This window comes from Mus musculus, chromosome 15 (assembly GCF_000001635.26).
Source record: "Mus musculus strain C57BL/6J chromosome 15, GRCm38.p6 C57BL/6J".
Lineage (NCBI taxonomy): Eukaryota > Metazoa > Chordata > Mammalia > Rodentia > Muridae > Mus > Mus musculus.
This window is the reverse complement of record NC_000081.6, coordinates 36,052,508-36,069,280: the sequence shown is the minus strand read 5'-3', so window position 1 is coordinate 36,069,280 and position 16,773 is coordinate 36,052,508. Positions and strand designations below refer to the sequence as shown.

At 41.1% G+C, this 16,773-nt stretch overlaps 1 protein-coding gene across 8 annotated transcripts in view; it reads left to right on the top strand.

The window, feature by feature from the left end:
• Nucleotides 1–16,773, top strand: part of Rgs22 (regulator of G-protein signalling 22) — a 180,065-nt gene that overhangs the window by 71,292 nt on the left and 92,000 nt on the right. For all 8 annotated transcript variants that reach the window (XM_011245372.3, XM_011245371.3, XM_011245373.3 and 5 more), the window contains 2 exons: nucleotides 14,403–14,597; nucleotides 16,367–16,459. In XM_011245372.3, the coding sequence (XP_011243674.1) occupies nucleotides 14,403–14,597; nucleotides 16,367–16,459 (288 nt within the window). The remainder of the gene's footprint in view (nucleotides 1–14,402; nucleotides 14,598–16,366; nucleotides 16,460–16,773) is intronic.

The window sequence follows — 16,773 nt, the reverse complement described above, 5'->3', positions numbered from 1 at the left end:
TTTTTGTTACAGAGAGATGGTGTCCCCAGTAGCAGACAGGCTTGCATTCCTAGGCACTGTGAATCACTGAGCAGTCAGCAGGGTTGTTTTGCATCCATTTCTGCTGCTTTGCTGGTGCAGTGGATTCAGGGTGAGCATGCACAGTGATGGGCTCTCTGCCTCACAGGCACTATCTAGTCACCACTGGGGTTTGTCCCAGCTGCCTGATGCAGCCTGAAGATTCTGCAGACATTATGCATAGAAAACAGTGAGCCTCAGAGAAATCCCCCTGACCCCTTATCCAGGAAAAGGCTGTACCTAGCTTTGTCTGGACCGTGGTTACCATTACATATGCCAGCTGTGTAATACTATCTCTTAGGTTCTATGGCAATAAATTTATATGCTGGTCTAATTCTTTTTTTTAAACAATTTTTATTAGATATTTTCTTCATTTACATTTCAAATGCTATCCCAAAAGTCTCCTATACCCTCCCCTCACCCTGCTCCCCAACCCACCCACTCCTGCTTTCTGGCCCTGGTATTCCCCTGTACTGGGGCATATAATCTTTGCAAGACCAAGTATCACTCCTCCCAATGATGGCCGATTAGGCCATCTTCTGCTACATATGCAGCTAGAGACATGAGCTCAGGGGATACTGGTTAGTTCATATTGTTGTTCTTCCTATAGGGTTGCAGACCCCTTCAGCTCCTTGGGTACTTTCTCTAGCTCCCTCCATTGGGGGCTCTGTGTTCCATCCAATAGATGACTGTGAGCATCTACTTTTGTATTTGCCAGGCACTGGCATAGTCTCACAAGAGACAGCTATATCAGGGTCATGTCAGCAAAATCTTGCTGGCATATGCAATAGTGTCTGGGTTTGGTGATTGTTTATAGGATGGGTCCCCGGGTGGGGCAGTCTCTGAATGGTCCTTCCTTCCGTTTCAGTTCTGAACTTTGTCTCTGTAGTAAAATGGGGTATTTTGTTCCCCATTCTAAGGAGGGATGAAGTATCCACACTTTGGTCTTCCTTCTTCTTGAGTTTCATGTGTTTTGCAAATTGTATCTTGGGTATTCTAGGTTTCTAGACTAATTAATATCCACTTATCAGTGAGTACATATTTAATGACTTCTTTTGTGATTGAGTTACCTCACTCAGGATAATATCCTCCAGATACATCCATTTGCCTTAGAATTTCATAAATTCATTGTTTTTAATAGCTGAGTAGTACTCCATTGTGTAAATGTATCACATTTTTTGTATCCATTCCTATGTTGAGGGACATCTGGGTCCTTTCCAGCTTCTGGCTATTATAAACAAGGCTGCTATGAACATAGTGGAGCATGTGTCCTTATTACCAGTTAGAACACCTTCTGGGTATATGCCCAGGAGAGGTATTGCTGGATCCTCCGGTAGTACTATGTCCAATTTTCTGAGGAACCGCCAGACTGATTTCCAGAGTGGTTGTACCAGCTTGCAATCCCACCAGCAATGGAGGAGTGTTCGATTTTCTCCACATGCTCGACAGCATCTTCTGTCACCTGAATTTTTGATCTTAGCCATTCTGACTGGTGTGAGGTGGAATCTCAGGGCTGTTTTGATTTGCATTTCCCTGATTAAGGAGCTGGTCTAATTCTTAATAAACCTGAGAGGGAGGTATTTTTGTTACCCCCTCCCACCCCAATCCTGTAGTTTAGAAAACACTTTCCCATGGGCATTTTCTAGCCGTCCTTGGAATTAGAATTGAGTGCTACAACTCTAGACCTGAACTGCGAGCTGCCATTTTATTACCAATTTCCCTTCACATGTGTCTATTACCTTGCTTAATCTTTCACTTTAATATTTTGAAATATCCTTGTGAGCATTACAGGTTAATTGTCACCCTGGACCTTTCCCCTTCAGACCTGTGAGTCTGTGTGGATAATCCTTGTGCTCATGTATATTCAGGACTGGAAGTGGCTTGTGTTAATGAATGAGGTGACCCACTGGCAATGCTTGGATTCTCAGTAACATGCTGAATGTGTAGTCACAGTTACAGTATTCTTCTACAGTGGTCACTGACAACTCTTCTGTTTGGCTGTGAAGCGGCTTACTGACTCCTTAGACCCATCTTACCAATCACCCCCAGCCTGGCTTTCCAGACACGATGACTTGGAGTTTATACTCCAAGTCTGATTTTAGTATGTTCCTCAGGAACAATAGTGAAATCTCCTCCCCTCTTCTTACCTCACTCAAATAACGGAAGTCACGGAAGCAGACCTTGACTGTTCCCAGCTCACCAGCCTGAGATGGCCGGTCCTTACTCAGCCTGACGTATTTACTGGAGAGAATATTTGTAGGGTAAAGAGCTAACTTGTGCTCTTTGCTTGTGCTCTTCAGTGGCAGGCAGGTGACCTGCTGTCTGCATGCTTGCCTTTCATGCAGTGACAGTGACAGGGCTAATGGTGCCTTTTGTTGCAACACCAGCTGGCCTGATGACTGTCGTTCTCATCAGAGCCACTTGGAGGCCAGCTTTACTAAGATGTGGCTGCATCCTAGTGAGACAAGTCTTGACTTTTAAACCAAAAGAGTAACTAGAATCTTGTTCCTGTTGAATTGTTGTTCACTGATTTCTTTATTTTCAGAGGTTAAATATTTCATTTAAATAAATGCTGATTTTGTTAAATTTTTTAAATAAAATATTAGATGATAAAATCCGTGGGCAATTTAGATTGCTTTTGACTGTTTGATAGGATTTTTTTAAGCTCTTTGTCTATTTACTCCACGGTATACTTGATTAATTGGTTTTGCTCAAAATGTCTTAAGCAATGGCTGAAGTCAGTCTTGAAACTCCCAATTAATTTTTTCCCTTGAGTTTATGGTTTGTTTCTGGCTTTTTTTTTTTTTAAGCATGTTCTGATTTCTTCCTCTGATTTTTCATTTTTTCAAAACAAATTTGAGCAAGTATTCCTCTGTTACTGGATTAGCATTCTCTGGAGGTTTTTTTTTTTTTTTTTTTGCTCCGAGTTCTCATTAATCAGGGCTGAGTCGAGGCCAGGAACCAGCGGCTGATTGTCTTCACATTGTCTGTCTTTTGGCAATCCCACCTCATGCTGATCTCAGCCTGGGTGCAGTTGCAATTCCTAGATCCCAGTCTTCGGGATTCCTAGCTGAATAGTGCAAGGTTCTTCACACTCGAGTCCATCTGTGCAAAGCTTCCTCTGTAATTCGTTGTCTGGCGCTGCTCTCAGTAATGTTTTTGAGCTCCTATTGGGATGTGAGAAGTCATTAAAACCATCATTTTTTCCTCCTTTTGCAGAATAAAAAGGTTGGGTTGCTTGGTGTTTTCTTTCTCTGCCTCATATGAACTCAGGTCACAAGGTTCTGAGCCTGCTAGAGCTGTGAGTGGTTGTAAAAACACACTTCTCTTTTTGCCAAATTTTATGATCTCTGAAAGTGCCTGGTATTGAGGTATTCATATCTGTGTTATAAACACTCCAAGAGCTCCCTTTGCCTTTAGCTTTGGGGAACAGTTTGATCCCAGTGTTCTATATAAATTCCAAGAGCAGAGAGTGACTGAGCACAGTTGAGAGGTTCCTGTGTTCCTCTGCCACTGGCCCTCAAGCTCAGCCATTGTTCAGCTGTCACAGCTGAGCACACAGCCACTTGCTGTGCTGAAGGTGATCTGTGAAGAGTTGGTTCCGAGGCAGGACAGGCTCTGAGTTAAGACCCAACAATATGAATTTTATTTCTCTTCATGCTTTGCTGCTTCCTTTTTATACATTCTCAGGAGGACAAATGGACAAGTTCTCTCTTGCTGCATCCTTACCTCTTCTGACTCATCTACCAGGCTGAAGTAAAGTCAGCGTTTGAAGTTTAACTCTGCCCTTGTCTGGGCACTGTTCAGAATGAGAAGAGACCAATGTAAAGACGCTCTTATTAGCTCTTCTCCGGATTCTTCTCCGGATGGCTTTACTCCGATCAAAGTACTAAGAGGAACTGTATTATGGTCCACATTTTCAAAACTGGGGATAAATTAAACAGTCTGTAAGGAACGTGTTATAAATTGGCATGTGATGGTGGGATGTGGTGTATTCTAGCTATGTGGCTTTACCCCCAGAAAGTGTTAGAACTAGGTGATGTCATCTACTGCTCACCCCCAGTCCTGTTTTCTGTCTTTTAGTCCTGGTACAAAAAGAGAACTATCGTGCTTTTGTGTGAGTGAATGCTTAGCACCCAACAGTCCTGGCAGGAGGGTAGCCTGCACTCATGCCTGAGGGTAAAAACTCAGCTTAGGTGGTTTCCAGCTCCTGATATGACCAGGCGGGCGTGCACAGCAGCACACCACCATACCCTGGTTCCACCAGATAGTACACAGGCAAATGGCATCACAGCTGTGAATGGTAGTGAGAGTTATTGGGAGCACTGAGTTTTAAGTGTTCACTATCTTCAATTTTAATATAATTTCTATAATTAAAAGGTTATATAATTTAACTTTTGATAATGACTAAATTTAATAATTCACAAAAATTTCCAAAAGTTTTTGTTTTGCTCCCATGAGCTGGGCCAAGCCAGCATACCATTCTCCTGATGGAGGGAGAGAGGACAGAGAAGGCTCATCCTGATCCTTTTTTTTTTTTTTTTTTTTTTTTTTTGGGTTTTCGAGACAGGGTTTCTCTGTATAGCCCTGGCTGTCCTGGAACTCACTCTGTAGACCAGGCTGTCCTCGAACTCCGAAATCCGCCTGCCTCTGCCTCCCAAGTACTGGGATTAAAGGCGTGCGCCACCACGCCCAGCGATCCTCTCCATTTTAAGTTCCCTTAACACTAGAGCTGGAAACCCTGACTCTCCACCTTCAGAATTTCACCTTCATTTTGGAAACTGTTTAGTGGCCCCTTGTTTGTACCTCTCAAAGATGGTACCTAACCTTTGCTCCATGATTAGCAAGTCCCCCATAGTTTGCTTACTATAAACTTTAAAGGGAGTTGATTAAAACCAAAAACATCAAAGCAGTGAGATGGCTCAGCAGTTAAGAACACTGGCTGCTCTCTCAGTTCTGAGTTCAATTCCCAGCAACCACATAGTGATCATCTTTAAAGGGATCTGATGGCCTCTTCTAGCACATAGGTGTGCATACAGACAGAGCACTCCTATATTTAAGAAAATACATAAATAAATATGTTAAAAACAACAAGATACTTGGCAAGCAGACTTTATACATTTGTACCCCAGAGATTTTCCTTCTTTTTTCTTTACATGACGTGGCCACAGGTGCCCTGCCCCCTCCTGTCTGGGGCCCGGCAGGATCTGCTGACACTCAAGCACAGGGGAGTGTAGCTGTAGGAGGTGGCAACTGCAGACAGGCTTTTATTTCTGTAACTCCTTTGCTAGGCATCTTGGGAAACTCCTAGAAGATTGTGAAAGACACATGTCAAACTACCTCCTGCTGACCTTATGAGCTTTAAAAAAAAGGACCTCTTGGTGATACTGCTCACTGAAATGTAAGTGGTCTCTCCTGACCTCTGTGTTACTTTGCCCAATGATGTTGACAATCTGCTGGTTATTGGGTTTTAAATCAGCACACTACGTGTTTATGGGCATATTGGGATTTGATATGGGCACCCCTAATGCAATGAGCAAGGCAGGCTAATTAGCATGCCCATCATTCTGCACAGCCATCATTTCTTTGTGTTGATAACATCAAAGGAAAATCTATGCTAGTGTCCTCTATGTCTGCCTGCCCATCTCCTCTGCCAGATGTCCTGTGAGCTGGTGTTACAGTCTCATGGCATGTGGGTTTGGAAATATCTTCCAGTTTTAAAGTTTTCTATCTCTCTCTCTCACTTCAGTCCCAAGCTGGCAGTGACAGTCAAACATCATGCAATGCAGGCAGTCTTATTAAGACACACACACCGAAGCCTAGAGTACCTCAGAAGGAAGCATGTGAGACCTATCCACTAACACAAAGGACAGCTGGGGGCGGGGGGTGGGGGTGGGGGACAGGGACTTAGCATGTGTGGTGCCCGGTTTGCTAGTGTTCTTGACTCTGCCTTTTAAGGCTGAAACACATCTGCCAGGCGGCGGCAGCTCCTCAGGCTCCTCCCCAGCACTGCTTGCCTTGAGCACACGAGAATGCTTTGCTCCACACTTCATCCGTGTACACGCCTAGAACTGGAATCTCACTCCACAGAGTCATCAGCTAGTATTTGGTAGAAAGAAAAATCCAACTAGCCCAGCTATGGGATGTCACTGTTTCTTTGCTCTTTACCTTGTTTTTACAAACAAAAGGACACATTCCGAAAGCCTGGCACACTCATCTCTCAGGTCTGCTTATGTAGGCTTGCTAGGATAATGAGAGCACAGCATGGTGAAGGTGAGTCTGTGTAGTATGGTGTTTTGTAAAGGAGGGGGGCATCCACTAAACCAAGACCATACTCGTCTTCTCTGAATTAGAAGAGAGAAGCATTCCTGATTACATGCAGTGGAGGCTGTTTATACTCAAACTCAAGGCTAAGGTACATAGTGAATGATACAAATGCAGACTGTTTTGCATTTAATAATTTAGTTAACTATCAACCAGTTCACAGAACACACCATGAAACAATGGTAACAAAGTATGATGTGTGAATCACAAGTTTATTGAGAAAGAACAAATCTAAAGGTTGACTTTTAACTTGGAACATGAGGAATGAAAAACACCATGGGGAACAATGTATAAATAAATAAAACTTTCATAGTTAAAACAGGTAAAGAAAGAAAAATATCAGCAGGCCATTAACAAGTACAATTTTCTTTATTTGGGTCTCATTGAGAACCTGTATTACCTTGATCTACTCAGTACACTATAATGTATAACATGTATTGAATCTATTTTCTTGGTGTTGGGAATCAAATCCAGGGCCTTATACATGGCAGGCAATCGCTATACACAGAGATGTTTATTAACTCTCAACATGACTTTTAAAATTATTAATTGATGATACTTTAATCTAGCATGCAAAATAGCATAGGCCTGGAAAATACCAAGTTCGTTGGCAAGTGTCCTAATTTATTTGTGGGAATTGTTTGCTTGTCTCTCAGGTACTGCCCTGCAGGTAGAGAATATAAAATATTGTCTCTAAGGACAAGCTGGGATTTCCTTAAGGAAGCAAAAATGAAAGCTTTCCCCATATGATGCCAAATTAAGTAATGTGTATTAAAATGATTTAAATGGGTACAGTGGGTGTGTGCCTCGTCAGTCAGTTCTCAGAGAACAGAGGCAGGAGGGTTGTAGAATCAAGGCCAGCCTGGGCTACACAGTGAGATATTTTCTTTATCACCCCCAAAGTTAAATATTATTTCCATTTAATGCCCATTAAAAAGCAAAGGACTTATCAGAACTTTCTTCTTCCATGCCTTTCTCATTGGTTTTGGTCTTGGTTTCTTTGAGTTCATTTGCTGGTCCCCCTCCCCCCTCTTCAGCTCTTCTTCCTGTCTCCTGGTACCCACCCTACATCCTTTTCTCTTACTTGTCCTGTTAGCAGTGAAATAGTCTTCTTAAGAGTTTGGTTCAACAAGAAAATGAACTCCCAGAATTTCCTGGCTGTAAAAATTTGCGTTTTTTGTTTTGTTTTGTTTTTTGAGCGAGGCCTTTTGCCCCCCTCCCAGTTGATACACTTGCCAGGAATATGAGTCACAGGTGCAGGTGTAGAGGGATCTGGGCAGACCACAGCATGTATTTCCTGATTATATAACCTTTGAGTGTCTCCAAGAGAGATGGAGCTAAGAGCTGTGTTGTATCCAGTGCCAGGCAGTCTGATCATACACTAAGGCAATGCTGTATCTCTGCTGGCCTGGGAAAAACATCCTAGGTTAGTGTTTAAGTTGGAATCAGGTCCGCCGCAGCTGTGTGTGTATCTGTTTTATGGTTAATCAGAGTGGCCATGTAGAACATGAAGGGAGCAATTTCCTTGTAACAGAGGCTGTGTTGTTAGCTATTTCTGTGGTTGAAAAGGAAGAGTTGGGTGGCCAGAAAAAGTAGCAAATGACCCGAGATATTGTAATAATTCTGTAATTCATAATTACACAAGTCATTCAGAAAATGCATGATATAGTCTTTGTATTTCATCAAAAAGTTAGGTAGCAGGGCTGGAGAGATAGCTCAGTGCACATTAAGAGCACTGGCTGTTCTTCCAGAGGACCTGGGTTCAACTCCCAGCATTTACATAGCAGCTCACAACTGTCTGTAACTCTCAATTCCACAGGATCTGACTCCCTTACACAGACATACATGCAGGCAAGACACCAAACCACATAAAAATAAATAAATCTTTTAAAAAGTTAGGTAGTATCAAGTTAAAATTATTTCATCATTATAAAAATTATAAAAATGCTTAACTCTTTGATTAAATATGTTTTATCTTACGTACATATATGTATATATATATACCCTAAATTTGTCATCTGCCATCAAGGTATTCCTTGATTATTAGAACGCCATCTTGAGATTTAATTCTTTAAGGATGCATTTCTTTTATGTTTATGTTTATGCTTGTCAGCTTGATGAATGGATACTACATATGTGCCTGGTGCTCTCAGAGGTCAGAAGAGGGGACTGGATCCCCTGGTCATAAAACTAAGGGTGGATGTCATCTACCATGTAGGTGCTGGAGAAAGAAGTCGGGTCCTCTGAAGAGTGACGAGCGGTCCACCCTTATATTCAGATTTTAGCGCCAGAAGTCAGTTGAATATATTATGACTTCACTTTGTTTCCTGATGTTGTGGAACACTGTCCCCTAGGCATAACATGGCCATTTTTACCTTGCATAGTAGCTTTGACTACTGGCTTGATCAGGCCTGTTAATAAATATATCCTTGTAGAAGGAGTGGGCATGAGGGAGGGTCATTAGACTGTGACCTGAAAGTCCAGGCTCTCTCTCTTGATTGTCCCAGCAGCATGAATTCTCCCCTAGCTGCATGAGCTTCGTGGGAACTGCTGCAAAACATGGAAATTAGCTAAAGCAAGGGAGGGGATAGGGCTCTACATATATAGCTTCAGGAAGCTTGAGGTCAGCCATGTTGGTAGGAGATTTTCAGTGGTTATAAGGTCAGCCACACATCTGTGAGGAATTCCTCACCTATGCTCTTACAGGTAGGCCCTTTAACCATGGGTGAGTAAGCTGGGCCCCGGAGAGCTGATCCTCTCTGGCCTGTCATTAGAATCAACGAAGTTCTGTCTTCCTGTCTTTATCACCTTTGCCTGTGTCACCTTGGAGGGGCAAGAAGGAGCTTCACAGAAAATAGGAAACGTGTGTGATGTCAGCTCTGTGATTTTACAAAGAATGTAAAAAATCGAGGAGACAGAGCAAACTTTGTTACTTCTAAAGATTATGCTGACTGTCAGCGACGATTGATACTTGAACAAAGAGAAATGACTCAGGTCATACTAAACAGTATCCCGAGGTCCTAGAAAGCAAAAGAGTGAAGGAAAATAAGTACCACGCTGAGGCACAACCATCCAGTCTTTCCATTCCCCAGTGTCTCTCTTAACTGTAAGGCATTTTACAGTTTTGACTATAGAAGTCTTTAATATCCACATTATGGTTATTAAGAGATGTTAGGGCTAATTTAAAAATGATTGTCTTCCTGATTTCTTACTTGGTATGTTTGTCATTGTTGTATAGGGAGTACATTAACTTTGTATATTAATTTTATATCTTGCCACTTTGCTGAAAATGTTTATACATTCTGAGAGCTGTCTGGTAAAGTCTTTTAGGATCTCTTAGGGATAGAGTCATATATATATATAACCTAAAAAATAGAGACTCTTTGCCATCTTCCTTTCCTATTTCTTCAGGACTTTTAACAAGAAGTGGTGTTAGGATTTCTTTCAGAAGCTTTTGTTTGCGTCTATCAATACAAGTATGTGATTTCTGTCTTTGAACTCAGTCATATAATTTACATTTGTTGATTCATATCCATTGAACCAACCCTGCAACTCTGGAATAAGACCAACTTGACTCTGATGAATGATCATTTTGATGTATTCTTGAATTCAGTTGACAAGTATTTTGTTGAGAATGTTTGCATCTATGGCCGTAGGGGAGATTGGTCTGTGATTTCCTTTGTTTTATCTTTGTCTAGTTTTAGAATCAGGAAAATGCTAGTGTTGTAAAGGAGCTTAGTACTGTCCCTTTGTTATTTATGGACTAGTTTGGAAAGGATCAGTGTTCATTCCTCTTTGAAGGTCTGGTAAAATTCACCAGTGAATCAGTGTGTGTGTTGGCTTTTTAGTTGGGAGACTTTTAATTACAGCTTCAATTTCATTGCATATTATACATCTGTTTAAACGGTTTATCTCATCCTGGTTTAATTTTTATGGGTCACATGTGTTTATAAATGTATCCATTACTTAATACTTTTTCCAATATATATATATATGTGTGTGTGTGTGTGTGTGTGTGTGTGTGTGTGTGTGTGTGTGTGTGTATAAGATCTAATGATCTTCTGAATTTCATTAATGTTCATTTTAATGGTTGCCTTTTGTTTCTAATTTTATTAGTTTGGGTCCTCTTTCTTTCTTTTGGTTAGTTTGCCTAAAGATTTGCCTTTTAAGACCAAAAAAAAGGGTGTCAAATCCTTCAAGCTGGAATTATAGGCATGCATTTGTGAACTGCCCAGTGTGGCCCCTGGGAACTAAATTCTGGTCTTTTGGAGGAACAGGAAGCACCCTCAGGTTCTAAGATGTCTCTCTTGCCCCACACGGACCTTGTAGGCACTTAGAGCTAAAAGGTGTCCTCTTAGAATGACTCTCAGTGTATCCCATGGGTCTTTATATTCTGTGTTTTTATTTGTATTTGATTCTGAGAAAATTTGTTTTCCCTCTCAATTCCTCAGGGCACATTCATTGTTAATACAATAGTGTGTTCCTGCTCCCTGCCCCCCCTGGGTCAGGGCATGTGCTAGAGCTTCTCTTGCTGTTGGTTTATGCTCTTATTCCATTGGAATCTGCTAGAATACAGGGAACTAGTTCAGTTTTCCTGGATTTGTTAAGATCTGCTTTGTACCCTAATATAAGCTATGTTGGAGAAAGTTCCATGAGCTTCAGAGAAGAATGTGTGTTTTGTGATGTTTGGATGGAATAGAGTTCTATAGATGCCTGTTAAGTCCATTTGGTCCATAATGCCATTTAGTTGAGTTATTTCTCTTGTGTTTTGGTGGGTGACTGGTCAGTTGGTGAGAGTGGGATGTTGCCAGCCAGGACCTTTGTGCTTGGGTCAGTCTGTCATTTTACATCTAGTGCATTGATTTTCATGAAACTGACTGCAGCAGTTTAGGCATGTGTGTTAGAATCATTATGTCCCCTTGATGGACTGGTCCTTCAGTCACAAGTAGTGACCTTTATCTTTTTCCCAATAGTTTTGAAGTCTGTGTTGTCAGATGTTACAGTAGTGACACTTGCTTATCCCTAGGCCTATTGACTCTTGTTTCCATCCAGTTACTCCAAGGCAGAGTCTATCTTTGGTGATGAGGTGCATTTCTTGGAGGTGATAAATCCATAGTTCCCAATGTTTGAGGTGATCTAATACCTTCTGACTGAGGAGTTGGGACCCTTCATATTCAGAGCTGTTTCTGAGAGGTGTACTTTAATTCCTGTCATATTTTGGTTTTGTAGTGCTTGTTTTTTTTCTCTTGCTTTGATATTCTAATGTGGTTTATTCTTTCATGTATATCATGGATGATTTTTTTTCTCTTAATTATGTAAGATTTCTTAAGTATCTTTTGTAGAGATGGTTAAGTAGTCATAAGCTTTTTTTTTTTTTTTTAAATTGTGGAAACTTGTTATTTTTCCTCCAACTGTGATGGATTTGTTTAGTATAGCAGTTTGGGTTATCAGTTGCCATTCGGAACTTGAAATCTACCTACCCAGAATCTCTGAGTTTCAAAGTTTCAGTTAATGAACCTGCTACTATTTGGATGGACCTGCTTTTGTATGTGACTTGGTGCTTCTCTTGCAACTTTAAAATATCTTCTCTTTGTTCTGTATAGTCAGTGTTTTAGTTATAATATGATGAGGGGTGGTTTTTATTTTTGGTATTCTCTTTTTGGTTGTTATCTGTCTCCAGCATATAGATTGGCATCTCATTTCCTTAACTGGGATATCCTCTGCATGACGCTTTTGTAAACGTTTTCTATGCCTTCAGAACAAGGTTCTCGCTCTGTGCTCACTCTCTGTAGATTGGGTCTTTTCAAACCCTTACGTCTTGACATGTGCACTGGCACCTTCGTTAGACTTGGTCTGTGCTCACACTGTTTTGCCTGCCTCCTCCCCTTTGCAGACTTCACTGCTCCACCTCTCCTGACCCAGTCTGTCGCCACAACCTTCCCATGTTTTATTGACTTGATGCCTTTTACCCCCAACATTTCAGGCTGGTTTTTCTTCATTGTTTCTTTTTGCTGACTTCTTCTTCTCAGTCATCCTGCCTTCTTCCTCTCAGCACCTTTTGTGTCTTTGCACGCATTTATGATCATTTTAGTTCTGACGAAGATGTCTTCTAACCCTCTTTGACTAGATGAATGAGGGTTAGTAATTTTTGGAAGACTTATATTGACTTGGTTTTTCAGGTTTCTTACGCTCCTGTGTGGGAATTAACACATCAGCTATTTTATTACTGCTTGCTTTATGTTCTATCAGTTATATTCTTTGACTTGAAGTATTTATAATGCTCACACGAAGCTTGGTGCTGGTAGTGTGACCTTGAGAAAAATCATTGCTTACTCCAGGAGCTCAGAGTTTCTGCTGTAAACTTTGTCATTGGCTGTGGGCAACTGGCAAAACAGCCCCTGCTTCTTGGTAGTACAGCTATGCAAATACTGTACTAGCAGCTGGCAACAGCAGCCCCTCTTATTTCAACAACTGTTGGAGGAGAAACAGTCAAGGAGAGTGGGGGGCATGCTTGGATTTTAGTTACCAGGATTAGGAGTGGGAGGGAAGTAAGGTGCATAAGTATAAGGACTAAATAAGGACTTTGAAAGGAATAATAAGCTGAGTTAAATAAAGTAGGTTGCAGTGAAGAGTTGGGATGCTCTTAGGAGCACAGAGTTAGACATTGTTAAATCTATGGAAGCTTAGAACTAGGTAGAAAGAGGAGGGATAAGGATGGAAGAAGGAAGAACAGACTTGGGAATAAGATGGGCATACACACTGGGTGAAGTGTAACATACGCCTTATAGCAAATAGTTGGAGAATGGAAGCAACCACCCAGAGCAACAATGAACAAAAGCAAAATCACCAGGAGGCATAAATGCAAGAATGGAAATTAGATAATAGGAAAGAAGATAAAAGTACTTACAGACCTAATTGTAGTCACCTGGGCTGAGTGAACAGGGAAGTCTCTCAGAGTCCTCTGGACTTCTAGCAGATTCCAAGGGGTGTGATGTGGGAGAGGTGGGGGAGGAGCCCCAGAGTTCCTGGGGTTCTGCAGGTGACAGGGTGAGGCTGTAAGTTCTTTCCTCATAGTTCCCTTGGATTCCTGCACCTCTTCTGGACTCTTCGGGCCTCTTCTGGTCCTTTTCTCTGGTTCTGGCTTCTGTTGGTCCTGCAGGTCTGAGTCATGTGAGGAACAGTACTTCCCATGCCTTAAAATGTGTGTGTGTAGATATTCACACACATTTATTATATATTATACATTATATATATATATATATATATATATATATATATATATGTGTGTGTGTGTGTGTGTGTGTGTGTGTGTGTATATTTTCTACTATTCAGGGATAGTGATGTGGCAGTGTTATTAAATTGCTTCCTGGATATGATAGCTATGATTGAGCAACAAGACAAATGAGCAGACAGGATGCACAGAAATCCTGGGCATATCTTCCTATTTACTATCACCTTCCTATATCCATTCCACAGCTTTGGGTACCAGATGGAGACATTTTATGCCCAAAAGAGGCCAATTAGCCATTTTTGGGACTCTGCAATTAAGCAGGCTGGACCGATTTTCAGTCCATATGACCTTGGCTTTTTGTTTCTTAAGGTTTTTGTTTTTAATTTGAGACAGTGATATAGCCCATGTTGGCCTTTAGCTTCACTATGAAGCTGAAGTGACCTTGACCTGATCTTTCTGCCTCTGCCTCCTGAGTGCAAGGAATGCAGGCTGTGCTACAAAAGGATACTTTTAAAGCAGTTTAGAAGGCTGGGGTGTTGTTGCTCAGTGGCAGAGTATTTGCCTGGCATACAGGATTCAATCTGTGAAAACACACAAGGAAAACCAGCACTGCTAGGCACTGTGTCTCCTTAGACACTTGTTACCTGAACCAACAATGTTTAGTTGCTAATTTCTGGTGGAAAAGAAGAGAGAAGCATTGGTGTGTCATAGGTAGGCTTGCCATCTTTACCAGTGTGCCTGCTAACCGCTGTGCGTCTCCCCATCCCTTTGCCCCACCCTCCTCTCTCAGTATCTTTTTGCCACTTACATTGCTCCGTCAGCCAGTTTCGACATTGGACTCCATCAGGAAGGGAAGAAAGACATTTACATGAAAATACAGCCACCATTCGAAGATCTTTTTGACACAGCAGAAGAGTTTATCCTTCTCAGCCTTCTGGAGCCCTGGACACAGATGGTGATGTCAGACAAGATGGCTTACAAAAAGGTAGGATGGCCAGCCAATCGTGCTTGTGGGAGAAAGATGGCATCAGATGTGCCGGGCAGCTCAGACGTTGAGACCTACAGAAGACCCAAGGCACAGCAGGGAAAATGCTTATTAACTGCATAGTTTGAAATAAATTTTCGTGCTTTTTTCCCTTTGTCTCTTAACAAAAGACTTAATCTCTGTCTTCCTTAGTTCTCTGCACAAAATTTCTCAAAAGAGAAATGTGGGCTTTTACTTTGTGTCCGTTACACTCATTTCCCCACAGTGCTCACACGGTAAAGGGAACAGAGCCTTTTCATTTTCTGCTGCATGGGCTGCAGTAAATGTCACATCCATAGGAAGTCTAAATTCTTTCCATGTACCATGAAAGGCAGAACCTCGGACTTCAGAGCTTCCATTCAAAGTACCAGGAATTCATCAAACCCTAGTCTATAGGATAAGTTTCTACACAGCTTTTTACATTCCAAAAGATGTCATTTTAAACGTCCAAACTGGGATATGTTATTATTATCATTGATGGATAGAGAACATGGCTTTAGATATTTCTTTTGAATTACATATGAAAATTGTCCTTGAACATTCATCAATAAACACGTGTACCTGGTGTGTGAGGTGTAGGGTCGGGGTGGTTGCTGTATTGCTCTTGTTTATTAATCTCTACTGAAGGAGTTGAATTGTCTACCAAGAAGGATAAATTAAATAATTATGATAGAATTAATAAACACTTTGAATAGACTCACCATATTGGATTGTGACTAAGACAACTCTAAAGCCTTAATAAATTCAGTAACCAAAGTAATTAGATTTTTATTCCTTAATTCTTACAATTCTAAAAAAAATTAACATAGTATCCCCTCTATTCTATGAATGTGTAGATTACACTAGAAAAATTAGAATATCATGTGATATTTTAAAAGCTTCTCTTGACTCACTTATAATATGTACTACATTTCTTAAAGGAAATATAAAGTCGATAGGACCCTGGAATTGTAAAGGAAATTTGGAATTATAATTGCCCTGAACTGAAATATTTTGGTGTTAGCAAATGAATCTTATAAAAATATGTAAGATGGATTATATACTGTTCTTAATAAAAGAGGGGAAATTATTCTTAGTTCTAGAATCTTCCTTAACTTCAGTCCAGAGAGCTAAAAGCCTAGCTGTGTAATTCAGATTTGTCCCCCCATAAGGAGTTTCAAACAGACTACCAAAGCTAGCTATATAAATATAGAAAGTTCCCAGGCAGTTAGCCAACCAAACTGGTTTTTCTCTGCAATAGAGAATTGGAGAGTGGTCTTATTCTCTGCCTAGAGAAAATGGCACATTAGATGATAGAAAGACAGACCTGCTGTGAGCGCTAATTTGGCCAACTACTTTCTCTTTTGCTGTAGCAATAATACTTTTAGGAGGACACCAGGAAACAATGTTGTCCTTTGTGTTCTCCTGGGAAGAACTTGGCCACCTCCCTGACTCATTCTGTTACGTTGATTAGAAACTGAAAGTGTGATCAATTTATATTATCTGTGTGTGCCCAGAGAGGAGGGGGTCATTGACAGCAACTATGTCATTAAATAGAAAGTGTCCATTCTTCTTTGTGCATATCTGATGTCACTTCATTGTAGCTAATATTTTTAATGACATAGAGCTTTCTGCTCTAGCTGTGAAAGTACTTTGCTTCTTTGAGAGTCCACTGATTTTGGTAAGCTGTGTGTTCCGTACCCCCTTTTCATAATGCGCATTCTACTAGTATCATGTGTCTTGTTTTTTAGGTGGAACTACAAGAAGAGACTCGACAACTAGATTCTGCATGTTTCAGAAAGCTACATGCTTTGCATAAAGAAACAATTTCCAAGAAGGCTGAGGTAAGACACTCTGCACCTAGAAAAATCTTCATTTGGGGTCTGCACCACCATTTATCCTGCTAGGAGGAAACCTTAGCTAGATGCACAGTAGTGAGACTTGAGGGTCACCATCCTGCCTCCCCTTTGCCTAGCATGCTTGCTACCTTTGACAGGTCACAGTGTTAAAAAGACATGTTCAGCATAGCTGGGAAAACTAAGCTGAAGCCACACAGGGAGCCAGGCTATTTGTTATTCTCTCCTAAGATCAGGGACTTAAGCCGCACTCTGCAGAATACTCCCTTAAATATTTTCTGGAATTAGATTTGTTGTCAATT